The 18440-nt window shown below is 38.2% G+C and overlaps 2 protein-coding genes across 2 annotated transcripts; both read right to left on the bottom strand.

Annotated features, from left to right (window-relative positions):
• Nucleotides 1-3466: 3466 nt before the first annotated feature.
• lcat (lecithin-cholesterol acyltransferase) lies at nt 3467-9117 on the bottom strand. The gene is made up of 7 exons (XM_032578611.1): nt 8742-9117; nt 5978-6134; nt 5672-5787; nt 5455-5550; nt 4904-5128; nt 4563-4758; nt 3467-4020 (listed from the first exon to the last, which is right to left on the bottom strand). Exons 1-7 carry the CDS (start codon nt 8890-8892, stop codon nt 3657-3659), a joined length of 1305 nt encoding a protein of 434 aa, XP_032434502.1. The 5' UTR covers nt 8893-9117; the 3' UTR covers nt 3467-3656.
• Nucleotides 9118-10708: 1591 nt separating this feature from the next.
• LOC116711625 (C-factor) lies at nt 10709-14784 on the bottom strand. Its single transcript, XM_032550991.1, has 6 exons — nt 14529-14784; nt 14257-14308; nt 13362-13549; nt 11618-11782; nt 11162-11272; nt 10709-10897 (listed from the first exon to the last, which is right to left on the bottom strand). Exons 1-6 carry the CDS (start codon nt 14679-14681, stop codon nt 10784-10786), a joined length of 783 nt encoding a protein of 260 aa, XP_032406882.1. The 5' UTR covers nt 14682-14784; the 3' UTR covers nt 10709-10783.
• Between the last annotated feature and the right edge of the window lie 3656 nt (nt 14785-18440).

The following is an 18440-nucleotide window of genomic DNA, read 5'->3' as shown; positions in this document are numbered from 1 at the left end:
GGCGTCGTCACGCCACAAATCGGCGTCGACGCTAAAGAACGCCGCGACGTAATCAGTGGCACGCGGAGAACCGCAAGAACGTTAAGCGAGGCGGACGTGCACCATTCAGTATGATTTAAAATGTTGTCAAGGCTTTTATTTTGGAAGTTTTGTTAAACTTCATTTCAAAGGGCCAAACTAATCCCATGCGTAACAGTCATTGGGTTAAAATAGTTATATAATGCTCAAAACACAAGTAGCTGATGTAAAAATATTCAAGGCTTTTATTTTGAAATGTTTGTTAAGCTTCATTTCAAAGCGCCAAACTAATCCTATGTTTATCAGTGCTTTGGATGAAAACGTCAAATAAAGCCAAAAAGAGCAGTTACGTCATGTAAAAATATTCAAGGCTTTTATTTTGAAATTTTCAGTATGCTTCATTTCAAAGGGCCAAACTAATACCATGTGTAACAGTGCTTTGGATGAAAAAGTCAAATAAAGCCAAAAAGAGCAATTACGTCATGTAAAAATATTCAAGGCTTTTATTTTGAAATTTTCAGTATGCTTCATTTCAAAGGGCCAAACTAATACCATGTGTAACAGTGCTTTGGATGAAAAAGTCAAATAAAGCCAAAAAGAGCAATTACGTCATGTAAAAATATTCAAGGCTTTTATTTTGAAATTTTCAGTATGCTTCATTTCAAAGGGCCAAACTAATACCATGTGTAACAGTGCTTTGGATGAAAAAGTCAAATAAAGCCAAAAAGAGCAATGACCTGATGTAAAAATATTCAAGGCTTTTATTTTGAAATTTTCATCAAGCTTAATTTTAAATTGCCACACTAATCCCATGTGTAACAATTGCTGGGTTAAATCAGTTATATACAGCTCAAAAGAGCAATTTTCTGATGTAAAAATATTCAAGGCTTTTATTTTGAAATTTTTGTTAAGCTTCATTTCAAAGGGCCAAACTAATCCCATGTGTAACAGTTACTGAGTTAAATCAGTTATATAATGCTGAAAAAGCAAGTAGTTGATGTAAAAATATTCAAGGCTTTTATTTTGAAATGTTCAGTATGCTTCATTTCAGAGGGCCAAACTAATACCACGTGTAACAGTGCTTTGGATGAAAAAGTCACATAAAGCCAAAAAAGAGCAATTACGTCATGTAAAAATATTCAGGGCTTTTATTGTGAAATTTTCAAAATGCTTAATTTTAAAGTTCAAAACTAATCCCATGTGTAACAGTTACTGAGTTAAATCAGTTATATACAGCCCATAGCAGCAATTAGTTGTAAAGGCCAGTTCAGTCAACCTCTGTTTCAACTGAGCGGTCCACTATAGATAGAACTACAGCGATGCGTATTCGTAGTCCAAACCAGCAGCCAATAGCCTCTTGAGATCCGTTGCTATGGCAAATAATGGTCTCAGCAGGGTGTGAGCTCTGAGCTCTGAGCTCTCAAACACACAATTGTGTGTTTGAGCAAACACGTTTTACTGACAAAAAGCATTGGAAACAAATCCTTCTTGTTCGGGAACCGTAATACATATTCGAAAAGCGTTTTAAGCGTATGACAGTTCAATATGTCTTCTGCGATAGTCCCGAGATTCATATCTGTACCTCACTCAGAACATTTACAGCGATGAGAGAAAGAAATGTTGTGCCCAGATCTGAACCGAGATCGGCTGTCACTGTAATTTGAGCAAAAATGAGAAAGTTTGGGTCGCTTAGAGGCAAATTGTGGACAAACCGTAACTGGTATCGACGAGCCGTCTTCACTTTCGAAGAGATCACAGACGTATCTACAAAATGAAATTTGAATGGCATTTCTAGGTGAATTTGTGACGACACAGCAAATCCTCAAAAATAGGGTATTTCTAGGATTTTTCCCATTGAGTTATAATGGGGTTTTTTTCGTAGTTTTTTGCGAATTATGTCGCCACGTTAAGCCCAAATCCCACCAGAAGTAATAGCTCCAATGGCGTGAATTTTCTGCACGTTTTGATACCTCATTTGTAGGTGTGCACCCAGCGGTACGAGCCGCATTAACGGTTACGGAAGAAAAATAAAGATTAAAGAGACGCTTCTCTCCGACAATAGTAATAGGTTCCTGCCATTGCTTTGCATGGCAGGCCCCAACAAAGAAAAACAGATGACCATGAAGAATTTGATTTAGAAAGATGGAGGAGACAAAAAGTTCACACACACGTTTGATAAAAATGACAGCGTTTTGTGAATTGAAAAAGGAGACCGTGAATAATATTTTGGAAATTTTTGCATCTTTAATATGACATCTATCCTTTACAATTTCCTGAAAAAAAATATATACAATGACATTATTTTAATTTTTCTCTGAACATTATAGCTTTACCTAAAAGATGTAAAAGTAAATGTTTTCCTACAGGGTTAATTTTTATTCAGGTTAATCAAATTCTCTTTAATTGTTGGCAAAATGTGAACTAAAGGAAACTGTATGCTGAAACTGACCTGAAAGGTGCCTCAACAAAATGTTCATTTAAAGTTGTGCACACATCTGTAACAATGTTAATGCCAGATGTTTCCTTTAGATAGAGATGTTTCATTTGAATGTATGGGTTATGTGTTACATTAAAGACAGAAAAACACATTGAAATAATCATGGTGCCATTTTTTTTTAAACAAAAAACAGGCATTTTTATATGGATGTACACACTTTTTAGATCCACTGCAATTTTATCCAGTATTTAAATGATTGCATGTCAAAAATCGATACCAGAGGACATAAATAGTGGCATCATGAATGCAGCAATAGATTATCTAGCAGTATCCTGACCATCCAACAGTCATCATTAGAGTTTAAAGGATATCACATTGTTGGTTTCATCAGTCCAGCTGTTTGTATACTGTTTATAAATCTGGACAACACTGTTGTACCGTTGATCTCAGTTTCATACACGTGGAACACTTGCTTTCCATGTCAAAATCTAGAGACATCACAGACAAACTTAAAAGTGAATTTTGGATATAAAAAGATTATCCAATTTTTTTTTACACCATCACAGTAAGTTTAGGTAAGACGACTGAACCAGGGTTAACTAAAAGCCTTTCTACTTCAACTCACTAAATTGATTTTAAACTTACAGCATAGTTTAGTTTAGAGGAACAGACAATATTCAGTGAAGTTATCTAAACTGTACACTGAACTGCCAAATTTATTCCACTTTATCTCTGAACTCTACAAAAAAATAAACTCGAAAGAAAACTTACATTACAAAAACAGCTGTTACCTTCGAGTTGGTGGAACATATGCTTTAAAAATAACATTGATTTGATGCGGATCTAAAAAGGTAGACCCTATACACACATATATATATATGTATATATACACACATATATGTGTAAATATACACATATACATATGTATATAAACACAAATACGTATGTGTTTATGTAAGTTACCAGCCATATAAACATATATATATATATAAATATATATATATGTATATATACACATATATATATGTATATACACACACACACACATATATATATGGGAATAAACAGAGAACAGATAAACCAATACTTTAGTTTAAATGAGAAGGTCAGAGTTAGACCCCTTCAGAGCTGAACCTAGTGACCAAATATACTTATTTTTACATGTATACACAGGAATCCAGTAATATCAAACACAGGACTGCTATATAGCATCTGACCGGACGTCGACCTCTTCGGGAACATCAGATTTACCCTCCAGGATTTGCTGGATCTGATTGAGCACTTTCTCATGGAACACCATATCTAGGTGGGCCAGGCCTCTGTACTCTGTCACGTGGACGGGCCTCTCCTGCTGCCCCACCCAGCGCTTGCACAAGCCCATGCTGAAGCTGTCCACCGTGTCGTCCCCGTCGGCGTAAACAAAGTCCACCGGGTCCCCGTCGGGAAACTCCTCGTCATAAGTATGGGTTACGGGCGTCGGAAGCCCCACACCGTACATGCACCACACCTCTACACCGGGCGGGTGGAGAGCACTGGTGAGGTTCTTGGTGTCCTCCCACATGTGCCTGCAATCAGTAAAAAAAAGACCTGTTTTATTATTATTGCTGTTTATTCTTACATAATCCACATGATTTTGTTTTGAAAGCATCTGTAGTCATTTTCAAATTAGCTTTACAGGAACTGAAGCTGCTAAAAAACCCTTTGGTGGAGGATATAACTTCCATCACCAGCATGGGGCACTGATACACCACATCTTAAGAAAGTCAAAGCTGAGATAGTCCGTATCCCTAAAACAAACATGTCAAAACACATTTGAATTTAATTTCAGCTTAGATAAATGCCAAAAGCCATTTACTTAAGATGTGGAAAGTTTTCAGGAATGCAACGAAGATGCTTCAAATCTTGTGAGTGAGTTAAATATTTTAATAGTTTACCAACAAATAGATCTACATGCAAGACAAAAGGTTCTGACCAAAACATCCTCCTTCACATGTGTACTGTATAAAGTTGGTGCAGGAAAAAATAAATAAATATCCATATAAAAGTGTCTTAAAAGCATAATTTTGTTGGTTGAAGCTATAAAAAGAGCATAAAAGCTCTCAGTTACCAGCCATCCTCAAAGCTGATGTCTGTGAAAAGACGCTTGTAGTCCCGATGGGTGTAGTTAAAGGCTGGGGTGGAGATGAAAACATGGTCCTCTGGCCAAACCTCCTCTGACGGCAGCAACCAGGGATTAGTGGTCATCATCCTCTGCTCCTCGCGGATCTTGACGTTGGAAAGCATCGGAATGCCGTCATTTTCACCTGCAGTGAATTTTAGTAGGAAGTGAACAGCAAGAAGCTACAAACTCACCAGCACATCCTGACTTGGTGCCAAATTAAAAAAACATCAAGTTTCTGCTATAATCCATTAATCATCTGCTGCAGATTCTGTTCCAGTAAACTTTACCTGAGGTCAAAACTCTGAGTGCTTTAACAGCGCCCCCCCACGGAGCTCCAAGGGAAATAAAACCCCTGATATACTTGTCCTTCCAGGCCTTTGGCTGATGGTTGAGGAAGTAGAGGACGTAGTGGGAGCCCATGCTGTGTCCCAGTAGGTAAACTGGTTTCTGGTACTGGTTGTACATCTCCTCAACCAACTCCTGCAGCTTCAGAAAATAGGCTGTGTTCTCATCTGTGAAGACAGGAGAGGGACGATGAGTTCTTTCTGGACCAAATCAAACGTCCAGGTTCATTCCAGAATCACCACCTGAAATTCCTCCCTCTGTTGATGCAGAGGCACTGAGATAAACGATTAATTAGCTTTACATGATTGATAACCAGTTCATTAACCTGCGTTTGACTTTTAGACCTAAGAACACATCACAAAACTGTCAAGCATGGTGGTGGTTGTGTTGTACTGTGTGTTAAGTTTGTTTCAATGCTAGTGGTTACAGTTGCAATAAAAAATGGATGAAAAACTTGGCCCACATTAGGCGTTTTAACAGGACACCCACTTACTTGGTGCTAATCTCCAATCGTACGGCGCTCCACGAACCGTCTCGTTCCGGACATAGCCGACGTTGACCAAATGTTCCACCATAGTATGAAAGTAACCTCGAAAGAACAGAGTCATACTCTAGTAACTTGCATACAAACATATGAAAACCAAATTTAAAATCAATTTAGTGAGTTGAAGTAGAAAGGCTTTTAGTTAACCCTGGTTCAGTCGTCTTACCTGCCAGTTTGTTGTAGTCAAGAAACTCTATGGAGTAGGTTTCCCCAAATCCCGGCACTCTGACCTGCACCCCTGGTGAGTTGGATGAGCGTCGTGTTGTCCTGTTGTAAATAAGTCTGAAGGGAGGAAAGAAAAAACATGAGCGACAAAATAAATTGATAAAATAACTGAAAAATAGACAAGTTTTAAAGTCGGGATATCAATCGATTCAGAGTAAAACAAAGTATTGATTTGAATGTAAAAGAGAGAACGAGACACCAGCAGAATCACAGGTGTTGTTGGACAACTTAAGACAGTGTGTGTTACCTGATGTTATCTATCCAGCAGTCCACACCTATTGGCATGAACATGTTGAGGTCGATCCACAGAGGAAACCAGTTTTCAGTTTTCTTGTAGCAGAACCAGTGAACCAATGTTGGTTTGTCTATTTTGGCTTCAAGACGGTTCCCCAAGTTCCCAGGCACTGAACAGAAAACATCATACACATACTTCAAGGTGTTGTATTTAATAACAAAGAAATGCAGCAAAATGGTCACCTGCGGAACGATAAATCTTCATTATCAACACACTGCATTGAATTGCAATCATCACTGATCTGCAAAAATATCGCTTGAATGCAACCGTTAGTAATTACATTTCATGCAAACTGTGATTAATGATTTTTTTTTGTAAAATTTTACAAGCCAACCCCCGCTTGGTTACTGCCAAGCCTTTCAAGAAATTGGTTAAAATGATCCTCTCAGACAACATGAAGTCTACAGCTCTAAAACCAAAACATATTATGCTGAAGGAATTTAAAGGTGGCAATGAAATAATTGTTGTATATAAGACTAGAAAGTTTTATAAAGTAATTTCTAAGCAAATCACAGTACGAGGTATTATCCACTGATGGAGAAAACACAGAACATTGGTGAAACTTTCCTGGGAATGACCTTCCAACAAAATTATGCCAACCGTGCATTGACAGCTCAGCCAGGAAGTGAAAAATAACTGATGATGATTCAACAATTAGAAAGAGACAAGACAGAAATAGCATCCATAGGAAGGTTCCAAAGCCAAAACCACTTCTGATCAAAACAAACCTAAACATCATCTTAAATTTGCCAAACACCTGTGAATGTCCCAAAAATTAAGGTTTTAGAGTGGCCTAGTCAAAGTTAGTGAAAGCTACATTTTGAGTTTAGTCAGGTTATCTTTGATACTCAAACACCCATGATGAATCTGAAACATTTAGGTGTGACACAAAAAGTATAAAACAGATCAAATCTGTATGTACCAAATCTCTATTTAGCAGCATCGTACTTGGCCTGCTGGTTGGCGTTTCACTGTCCTTGATGGCCACACTGGATATACTGTAGATCTCAGTGGCTGAGTAGTTAAGCCCACTTAAAACAACAAGAAGCATGAGGCAATATCAAACATAGGCACGTTTTTCTAATATCTTTCAGGCCACATCATTTTATTTTGCCAATCAATGAGGCACAAATTTGTTTTCAGATAACAGTTGGAATTTTATCATAGATTTTTCTTTAATTAGTTGTTTGGTATGTCCAGCTTGTGTTGTGTCTTTTATGAGTCTTTTTTTATTGAGGACCTTGAAGATTCATTTTTGGTATTGTTTCATGTCATATTATGTGACAACTGAATCTCAAGTCTTGAATAACTGGGTCACCCCTTGGGTGTATGAGGCTTTATGTCTAAAAAATGCAAGTCAGAGCTAAACGGTTTAAAGAACATTCATCTGATAATGGTCTGATTGCAGGACATTCAGTCTGTTTGAAAGGAAAATACAAAGAAACTAGGAATGACTCATGGCATTTTCCCAGTACTGAACATTCAAACTTGTTTTTAACAAAAACCTGCTCTTTGAGCTCTTGAAGAGTAACTGTTATTTACCATCTACCTTGTATCTTCTGCTCTATTTGATCATGCTCCAAATAAGGAAGTCCGTTTCCCACAGTCAGGTGTTTTAGCATCCTTGTGTTGAGTCCTACAGGAGCTAATCGAACTCTGATGCTGAAAACATCACCTTAATGAAAGAACTGTCTACGTTGAACAAGTAGATATTGTGACTGATCTAAGAATCGAATTACATTTAACCTGAAAAAGAAAAATATGAAAAACACTGAGGAGGAGAACTCTTTCTTGGGAGGGAATATTTTACTTTTCCACATTTTATCTGGGTCAAAAACTTTGAAAAACTATCTTTCATTACAGGTGCAGCTGCAAGACTTCAAGCATATGACTATCAGCTTTCCACAAGTCACAAGATCAATCATATTAGATGGAGTGCCTAGCAACATCAATTTTTGTGTCTTGCCACTGATTCTTGATTAAATTTAGGTCTGGACTTTGACTGGACCATTCTAACATGTGGAGATTTGCAGCTCTGGATCTATGCTTAGACTACTGGTGGAAGGTGAACCTCTGTCTCAAAGCCTTTTCTTTTTCCTGAGTTGCCCTATATATATTTTCACTACCATATGTAGCATTTAGGATGTAGGGCAAAAGGATATACATTGGTTTTCTTCTGATCAGAGAACCTTCTTTCATACTTTAAACAAGACTTCTTAAAGTTTTCTTCTTACCACTTTTACATAAAGGTTAGATCTGTGGAACTGACCAAAAATAATTATTACTCTTCCACCAGAGCTGTGGATCTCTGCAGCTTCTCCAGTGTTACCATGGACGCTTTTGGGTGATTCCCAGAGCTATACTCTCTTTTATGAGAAATAGTATGTTTTAGCAGTTTTGTGGCCCACTTCAAAATTGTGAACCTTTGTTTTTTTTTTTTGTTTGTTTTTTTTTGTTTATGACTTTAAATCTGAATAAAAACACATAAGTTTGGAAATGCGAAGTAGTTCACAGGGCGTGATGGTTACTTTTAAAAATATAGATGAGTAGCACATATTAGAATACAGTCAGATCAGACGCCCTGATAGATTTCATATCCCCCACAGATAATTTATCAGGAAGTTTGAATAGGGAAGATGTTCCTCAAACATCCATCGCGTTCGGTGAAGTATACATTTAAACGACCTGAAATGACGGAAGAGACCTCTCCTCTTACCTATAATGAGCGGCGACGTGTTGTTGCTCGGTACTTTGGGTTTAGTGCTGGGTGGGAAAACGACGTTGACGATCCAGAAGCCGGCGGAGTGATGAAGCCCCAGCAGAACCACTGCGAGCAGCGCCCAGCACATGCGACCCGCTGACCCCATCTTCTCTGTCGGGCAGCTGCGGCGGCCCCGCTCGGCGCTTCGTGAGCAGCTGCTGACGACGAGGGCGCAACAAATACGGAGAGAGGTCACTCACACCGAGACGAGCCGCAGGCTGATTTTTTACCATATGCGATGGTGCATGCCTGATTTACACTGAAGATAAGAGTTAAACTACTTTAAAGCGGAGGGATTAATGCAGGCTGAGGCAAATAAAACGTGCACTGGTTACGTACTGTCCTATTGATTCTTCTCGATCACGCGTGTTTTGTTTAGAACAGGACGTCAATGATTAACAAAAGGGGCTGCAGTACAAACATTTATTCTTTGAGTAGCATAAATAAAAGAGGAATAAAAAAAATCCCCCCGTAAAATACTAGTTTTCGACTCAGAGGTAACTTAAAAAGCGCTCATATAAGTTCTGGTTGGTGAAAACAGGACTTCGTGAAGTGAAACATTTGCATGAGATTATAACTGTAACAGTTTCCCTTCGGCCTCCAGCTGGGACGAGTCTGCACTGCCTGAACTTTCTGATGCTGCCTTCACGGTCACGGTAACATCCAGCTTCGGAAGGAATTATACACTATAAGTAGGCTTTTACAGAAACAAATGGAGAACCAACTGCTGTTTTACTCCCCAAATAGGTTCTGATATGAAACCATTTTTTATTTTATTTTGGCAAACTGCCTCTAATTGTCCAAACATGTTCTATTTTTTTTATTTATTAATTTTTTGTCTGATAAGCTTCCGAAACTATGTATTTCAGGTTGATGTTTCAACTGTGCATAAATTTTAAAAAGTCACTTTGATTTTTAGCCGTATGTTCCAAATCCTCTTGTTTAAATCTGTGAAAAACAGCAGACAACACTGTTTTACAGACAAATAGAATTTCAGCACCAAAAAGATGCTTCTCAAAGAGATGTTGACCTTAAACATGTATATAGTCGATGACTAGCTGAAGGATGAGGCATCTCTTAAGTGTTTATTAACAGCAGAGTCCTGGATATCAAGTAAATTCTCAGCTGAGAAAAATAGCACCACATCCTGCTACTGTCCATCTACTTTAGCGTCCGCTGATTGCACAATCTGAGTGCATGGAACAGTAAAGCTTTCGATGCGGGGTTACTACAGGGCATTAGCCTGTTGCATATGTTGTTTGTTTAAAGTGGGGCACAAGGCCAGTGTCTCACAGCGTCTCTTTCTGGAATTTACCTCACACTTCAATAAACTTGGAAGTGAGAAAACACACATTCAGGTGATGCTATCGATAGAAACCAGCTGCTGAATGATCCTCTTCACATACGGCCTCATAGCTGTTTTACGATGCAGACAGTGTAGAAAATATGCGTTCAGTCAGTTTTCTTGGTGTTTGAAGAGACATTGCAGGAAGAAAAAAAAAAAAAAAAAAGCAAATTCAATAATGACCCAGACCACAAGTTGAGAAAAATATTTTATCTTAAAGAATAAATTGATTAATTGATAAACACTTTCATTGACAAACGTTCTCTAAGGATTATGTAGGGCAGTGCTTCCACAGGGAACATGCAATATAACCAGGTTGCCTTTACTTTACAACTGTTTCACGCCTGCATACATTTAGCCATCATCACCACTTGATGATCAAAAATAATTTGGGTCTTTTTGGTCATCAAGTGACGACCACATTATATCAAATCAACATACCTATTTATATAAATAAAAGGTCTGTTGAAGCAAAAGTGGAACTTAGAGATAGACTTCCCACCTAGTTTGTCGTAGGTTCGGACGAGAAGCAATTTCTGGCAACTCACTGCCTCTGACGCACATTTATTAATATAAATTCACACTGTTGTTACAATTTTATTTGGTTGATGTTGTTAAAATCATACTGCTTGTTAACATGCTGATCAACAGGTCACCATGGCAACTGCTCTCCTGTAAAATCCAGAAATGACCCATGGTCCTTTTCAGTCAGCCCACCAATCACGGTCAAGACCGATGCAATGCTCTCCTCAGGACTCAGAGGCGCCTGCAACAAACAAAAGTAAAACAAAAAAAGAGACCACCGTTATGTCACCATAATGCTCCTCAAAATTAGTAGAACGACCTTCCACACTCCAAATAAAGCCGTCACAGCCGATAGATTCCAGGCTAGTATATTCTACAGAGCACTTTTCACGTTATTTCAAATTAACCCTAAATGTAGAATCTCATTTTGATAATCTTTTTGCTTTTAATAGCTTTCTGTAAAAAAAAAAACAGGGCACAAACATCACCCACAGTAGGTTCTTACCTCAGAGCCTCCCATGTCTGTGCGAACCCAGCCAGGATGTATCATCATGCAGAGGATCCCATCAGGCTCCAGGTCTAGTGCCATACAGCGACTAACCATGTTCAGAGCGCTCTGAGGAGACAAGCAGCAGGTAACCCAAATATCATTATGTTTTCAAACCAGAACACCTAGAAATCTTGACAGTATAAACCAAAAACAAATCCAAACAGGTCTTTCCTTGTCTTTAAAAGTAAATCATGGGAATCTTTCCACAGTGCAGCAGAGGAATCTCTATCTTAGTGTGTTTTCATATACGTGCAGTTAATTAGGTCACAAACACACCAAAGGCTTCTCTTTACAGCCAGGTAGTCAAAATGCTAAATTTGAGTCAACTAGTCAACAAGTGCAAAGAGAAAAAGAAACTCCATATATGTGGTACCATTATGATGAGGTCCAGTGGGTCCAGTGTTTTAATACCTTGGATGTTCTGTAAGGGTACCATTTGAAGTTGTTGGAATTCTCGCCCCAGTTAAGCTCCACAGAACCCAGCAGAGATGACATGTTAATAACGGCTGCTCTCTGGATCCCCATTGTTCTTGATGCTCCTCTGCTTGCTGCCCGCTTTAACAAAGGCAGGAATGCCTGACAGATGACAAAAAATAAAACATTGTAGATCAAGATCACAATCAAAACCAGACATTTACATTCAAATGTACAATAGGCACAACCAGTTTAATGGCCAGCTGCTACTTTATTTGTAGTTTTTTCTTTTAATTTCAAGAATCTGCAGCAAAGCTGCTATCTGAAATGCACAGACTATGTTAGTGCTTCCCTCTGGTGGCAGTATAACAACAGAAGGTTTCCATTAATTTTGTAAAACACATCATAATTGTTAATACAGTTTTAAAAAGGTGCCATCTATGTTGTGCATCTGATTGTAACAGTTACAATCTCATGACCAATCAGCTGATTAGTCAGAGACAAAGAGGTCCAAGCTGGCCTCACTTCCAGAAAGCAAAAAATGGCATGTAGAAAATCTGAGTCCGTGTTAACATTTTGGAAAAATGTTAAAATCTTTTGAAAATACTCCTGATATCAGATTGAGCCAATATTAGTTGCTAGATATAAAAACTAAAAAGACACAGCAACTTGCTGAAGCATCCATACTTGTTAAATGTTTCCAACCTCAGAATTCAATGCAACCCATTGGAACATTATGAGTCAGTTCTGCATGATCACGATATGGAAGGCGTTACAAACAAATATCTAAAGAGTGTGTGATACATTTTGTACTTTAGAGTCAGAACTCTGTAGAACCGCACTTCACTGCAAATCTACTGATCTTGAGCAGTTTTGCATAAAAAAGCTGATCCTCTACATGTGCAAAGCTGGTAGAATAATACACAGAAGACTCTCTTAATAACTTATGAGGACTCAAAACAATGTGTTTTGTGTTTTCTTTTGGTATAACATCTACAAATACCCTTTGAAGTATTTCACCCTTGGCTTCAAAAGTCTTGATTATGTGAAACACAAAATATCACATTTTAAAAGGTTGTGTCCAACTGTTCGCTTCCGATTAATCATTTATTTTCCAAGTGGGAAAATATTTCCAGTATTTTCCGAGAAAAAACCCCAAAACATAACACTATCAGATCTTCAAATGAAAACAAAATACTTGCTGTGATAAAGACAAAATATAAGGCTACAAACATCAAATGTTAGAGCTTTCTCTTACTTATTACAAGATAGAAGGATAAAGTTTTAAAGCCCTCAGCAAGAGAACAGTACCAGATTTCCACTCGACGTGAGTCACCGTTCCCAGTCATTACTGAGGGACTTTATGCAGGACTATGGCCTTGCAGTTTAAACAAAAATGTCCTTCAAACTTTGTGTCAGCAAGAATCTGTCCTGCTGGCAGGCCCCTGATTAGTGCTCATATTTTCAACTGCACAGGGTGCTGCTCTGTCGCCTCTGGCCTGTCCTCTAAGGCTTACCACAACCAAAAGTCCTAATTAATATTTATGACATGCAGACAGCTCGGGGCTCAGGGACTTTAGTAAAATTTCATTACCAAGGTCATTTTTGTGTTAGTGTCCTATACAATCAGAAATAACCCACGCAGTGTCCCGCTTATGACTGGGAAAACAGATGAGTGGTTTTCTTTGAAAGCGCTTTATTTATTTTTTTGCCGTCAGAATTCTGGAAAGCTTCAAATTACCTTCGTTATCATCAGAGGAGCGACAGCGTTGGTGTGGAAGCTTTCCATCATTTTCTCTGCCGTGACAGAATGGAAGTCGGCCACCACCTTGATGCCTGCGTTGTTTATCAGGCAGTTCAGGCCCTCTTCCTTCACCAGCTGGCCGACCTCCTCAGCACATTTCTCTATGCTCTCCTGATTCACTGCATCTACATGAGGAACACAGCAGATTACCCAAAACAAACCAAAATCCTTGTCATGTGCAAAATCCAATGATTCCAGACTCAAATTTCGATGGGTAGATTGATGAACAGGTAGGTTAATGGAAGAATTAATGTATTGATGCCTTTTCCTTTTTCCTTCCAGCTATCGTTGAATAAAGAAAGACAGATGGTCTAACGGACAGATAAGCTGAAAGACTTTCAGTTTTCGTCTTATTTTATTAACACTTTTGTTTTTTGTTATTGTTTGGTGAATTATTCTGTTCATTTTCCTTTCCATCTAGAGAATGTTCATTTCTTGATAGTCATTTTCTATCTCATTTCTATCTTTTCCATTTTCCTTTCAGCTACTGCTGAATAAAGGGCACCATTACCACAAAAAAAAAACAAAGTAGTAAATCAATGTCTTCAAAAACTAAACTGAAAATCCAAAATATAGACACAAATTAAATATTTTGTATGTTTGGATGTTTTCACCAGGCAGATATTTTGCATACTGTTGCATCACTCTTATTTTTTTTCCTCATGTCTCATTTGTAATATTACACTTAAGACACAATGATGCGTTTATATTTTGTGACTCATTTGATTTTGTAAAAATCTTATGATCACAGTTTTGTGCAATGTTAGATTTCTGAACATATTCTATTTCATCATGTCATGTTTCTACATTATTTCCTTCCTCTTGGTCTTACCCAAAGTTACGATGTGGACGTTGGCGTACTTCTGGGCCAGTTCCTGAAGTTTCTGTAAGTCAAAAATAAACAAAAAGTCACTTCTCAAGGAATTATTTTTGGTGAGAGCACAATAGCGACATCTGGTTGACTGCTGTAAAGCTAATTTCCTTTCTGCATATTTTCTGTTATCCTGGAGAGCTCGTCATGGCTCCAAATTATATTATCATTTTATGGATGAGGGAATTAAAGCAGGGAATTATAAGAAACTGCATTTTAAAGAGTCAGAGTACCTGCGCACCGGTGAGGTTTCTTGTCGTGGCTATAATCTTCCCCGGTGAGAAACCTCCACTCGCCAAACTTTCGACCATCTGCAGCCCGAGTCCGCGGTTTGCTCCTGTTATCAGCACAGAGCCACAGTTTTTAAAATTCACAGCCCCACTCATCGTTATGCTATATTACCTCTGTTTCACACACTGTTGTCTATTAGTGTTTGCTTTCCTTCCGGGTATTTCTAGCAATGCTCTTTAATCCGATCCCTGCAGTACCAATATATGACCACTGGGGGACAGGGTGGCACCACTGAAACTTGCCCAATCAGATGTTTTGTATGGCGGAAACCTCCCAACAGGGAGGTTCAGAAATCAATAGCTGGAAATACATCTTTGACGGTCGGAAAAGATTATTCTTTAAATCAAAGGCAAGTATCTTTGAGCTCAAAAGAAGACAAAATGTACAGATTCTCCGGTTACTTTTGTCTAAATTCTGTATTTTGGGTCTTATATTTGAAATTACTTTTGCATTTTCTAATTTTTTAAAGCTCTGCTTCTCTTGCAGTACAGTTGTACTGTATTGTATTCAGTACAATACACTGAATAAGTAAGTATACTTACTTATTCAGTGTATTGTACTGCAGGGTGCCCAAGTCCAATCCTCAAGAGCTGCTTATTCTTCAAACTAGATCATGGGTTCTCAAATCAAGGCCTTCAGGGTCAATGTCCTGCAGTTTACATGCACGAAAGAATCAAGGTAACATTTCAGGTATGTTCTTGATCAATGAATAACATTACAACATGATGTATAGCTCAAAATAGTCGATTTTACATAATATCCCTTCACCCCTTTAAGCTTTCTGGTTTCTTTAATGCATGAGGTTACAAAGAAGAAGAATTAGTTTACTGCCTCCCAATATTGTTCTCATGTTGGTTCCTATGCTCTTAGCTAATTTAGTGTATGTTTTTTTTCTGTAATTAATTTACAGATCATGTGTCTGATACTGTTCTGATGCCATTAGGCTCCTCAACAACCATCAATCATGACCAAAATGCTTGAAATAAGCAGAAGCACAGGTGTTCTACCAGGGTTACCAACTTTTGAGGTTAGAGTTAAAAGGAGAAGGGTTAGGAGCCAGTTTAAAAAGTGGAAAGTTACCAATATTTCTATATCTTGTTGCTCAATTGTTTACACTCTTATAGACTTAAACCATTGTTCATATCTTCATTTTCACACTGAAACAAGCTAGCCTGTGCTGAAACTTCACCTGGAAGACATAAGAGCATAACATGTCCTCTGAACTGTTTATAGGAGGATTTTGAGAGATCTTGTTCTCTGAACAATTTCTCTAGTCCTCATTGATGCTGCTTCAGTGATCAGCCCCACAACATCATAGGTCTTTCACCATATTTAGCAGTGGACACGAGAATCTGATCCATATACCTATTCATCTTTAGTCTAATTTAGTCAAATTCCTTGTTTGTGCACACAGCTTGGCCAATAAATATGATTCTGATTTGGAATCAGAATTTCAAAAAACACTTATTCATCAAACAAACATGATGCTGAAGTGGAAATGTTTGTGTAAAATTAAATTAGCAGCAGAAAACCTATCTAAAACTGTAGGATAAGAATGAAAATGTAGTTTAGATAACACTTATAAATCATTTGGTGCTTCATAGCAAAATATTACAAGAAAAACAGTCTTCAACTGCTTTTTTAGCAGCACCATTGAGTCCACATGAAGTAGATGGAAAAGACTGAGTTCAGTTTATTGTTTTAGTATTCAGCCTTGACTTAGGGATAGATAACAGCCCACGAATCAGTCAGCCTCAGGGTCGTGGTGGCATACAGCCAGAGAGACTCAGGAATTTATAAAGGTTCTTCAAAGGTGCAAAAGTCCAAAAAAAACCCAACAACCTTAAACCGTAATTTGTATTGAACAGGGAGCCGGTGAAGAGTCATCAGTAATGCTGGAACATGGAAGCAGTTGGAGGATCTGGTCAAAAGTTGAACAGCTGCAGAGAAATTTTACAGAGGCAAGTAAAAACATAATTAAATACTTTATGTGAGAAGAAATCAAGGAATGAACCATCTCTGTCACAGTTTGGGATGTCTTAGTGCTCAGTCTACCAAATTTGCTTAACTAATAATCTCCATGCTTAAGAGTAATCAGAGAGGATTTGAAGCCAGATTTTTGCAACAGAAATGCTTCTTAATCAATAATTAATAAACAAATCCACAAATTCCCATCTAGCATATTAGTATGCTAAGAAACAATGTAGGGCACCACAGACTGCAGATTTCCCTGGATCTCTGAGCAGCAACAAGTGACTCTGAGAAGAGTAAACTCAGTGGACTGGCTTCTCTATCACCACAGTTGAATTCTGTCCAATAAAAGAGGGCAGACTTTCTTTTTACCATGACCAAATCTAAACTTGATGGAATACATATCTCTGTTGTGAGAAACTCCCATCTTGACTCTAACATCAGAAACTCTCAGTATTGACTTTACATCCATGTGACTTTAACAACTAGACAGTTCAGCATTGATGAATACTAAGAGAATACCAAAAGCAAAGGGAATTTACTGTTTGCTCTTAGTCAGTTTTCAAACATTGAAGTGCAGATGGAGAAGCAGAGTTAAGGGTGACAGCACATCTGATGGAGCTTAAGCAGTCCCAGCACACAGATGGTTTCTCTGGCAGCCCCCTAAATCCAGATTTCCTTAAAGCTCCTGGTGCCTGGAAGCAGCAGATATCCCAGGTCTGCTGGAGGTCACTTAATTTGAAATTTGGCTCCCGTGCTTTCATTTGCAGATGTATTAGTTTGGCACCAGGCAAACAGTGCAGATGATGAGCTGGTACAATATGGGGTGCAGAGATGTGCTTGTGTATCTGGAGAGTGTTTAACATCTTGGCCGAGTAATGTCTATGCTGCAGTATTCTTTAAATAAACTTCAGGGGATAGAGGAGGTGTTGCTGCCATTTTGTCTGTGCTGCCTTGTGAGATATTTCTGACTTTAGTAGAGAGAGTGAGGGAAAGGGGGCTTACACCCTAATTTATAAAATACGTTTTGGTTCATTGTGTATCAAATGTTACAGGACCAAGATTACTATTTTAGAAGATTTGAAGATGTGTGAAAATTCCTAAAACTTTCACAGATTCTTAATTCACAAAGATCAGGGTTAAAATAAAAATAAAATAAAAACAACTGGATATGTATATTCGTTAAAAATATGTCCAGGAATGGAGTGTTGCAGATGTGGACATGAAGAGCATATCAAAGAAACCTGTTTGTGACTCTGAAAGCTCTTTTACTAACATTTATCAGTCTGGTGTGAAGGACGGAGAGGCAGGCTGATGTCAGAAGACATAAGGTTTCTGGATGTGATGTAAGGCTAAACGACGTTGGATCAGCACTGGCCATGCAAGTTATTGTTATTGTTGTTGCTGTTGGAGATGATTGTAGATTTCAAAAGAAACATGGTTAGGTGAAACACTGTTTGGGAGAAGACATGAAAGTGGTAGAAGACTATAAATAGCTTGATGTTCATCTGGAAAACAGACTGGACTGGAGATGCAACAATGAAGCTATCTAAAAGAAAGGACAGAGGAGACTCTACTTGTAGAGGAAGCTTAGGTCCTTCAATATGCTGCATATCTTCTCTAAGTCTGTGTCATCTAGTTAGCAAAGTTTATTTATAGAGCGTTTTTCACAGACATAAAATCACAAAAGCGCTGTACGAAAAAATCAACCTTAAATTATACAAAGAAGCAAGCATTAGAAACGCAATAAAATCATCACATAAAAGCCTGGGAAAATAAAATGTCTTCAGCTGCTTTTTATAAACCTCCACAGAGTCAGCAACACTAAGTGGCAGGGGCAAAATCTTCCACAGTCTTGGGGCCACCGACTGAAAGGCCCTGTC

This window comes from Xiphophorus hellerii, chromosome 2, assembly GCF_003331165.1.
Source record: "Xiphophorus hellerii strain 12219 chromosome 2, Xiphophorus_hellerii-4.1, whole genome shotgun sequence".
NCBI classification, from domain to species: Eukaryota; Metazoa; Chordata; class Actinopteri; order Cyprinodontiformes; family Poeciliidae; genus Xiphophorus; species Xiphophorus hellerii.
Note: the sequence above shows the minus strand (reverse complement) of the source record. Positions and strands in the feature narration are given on the sequence as shown.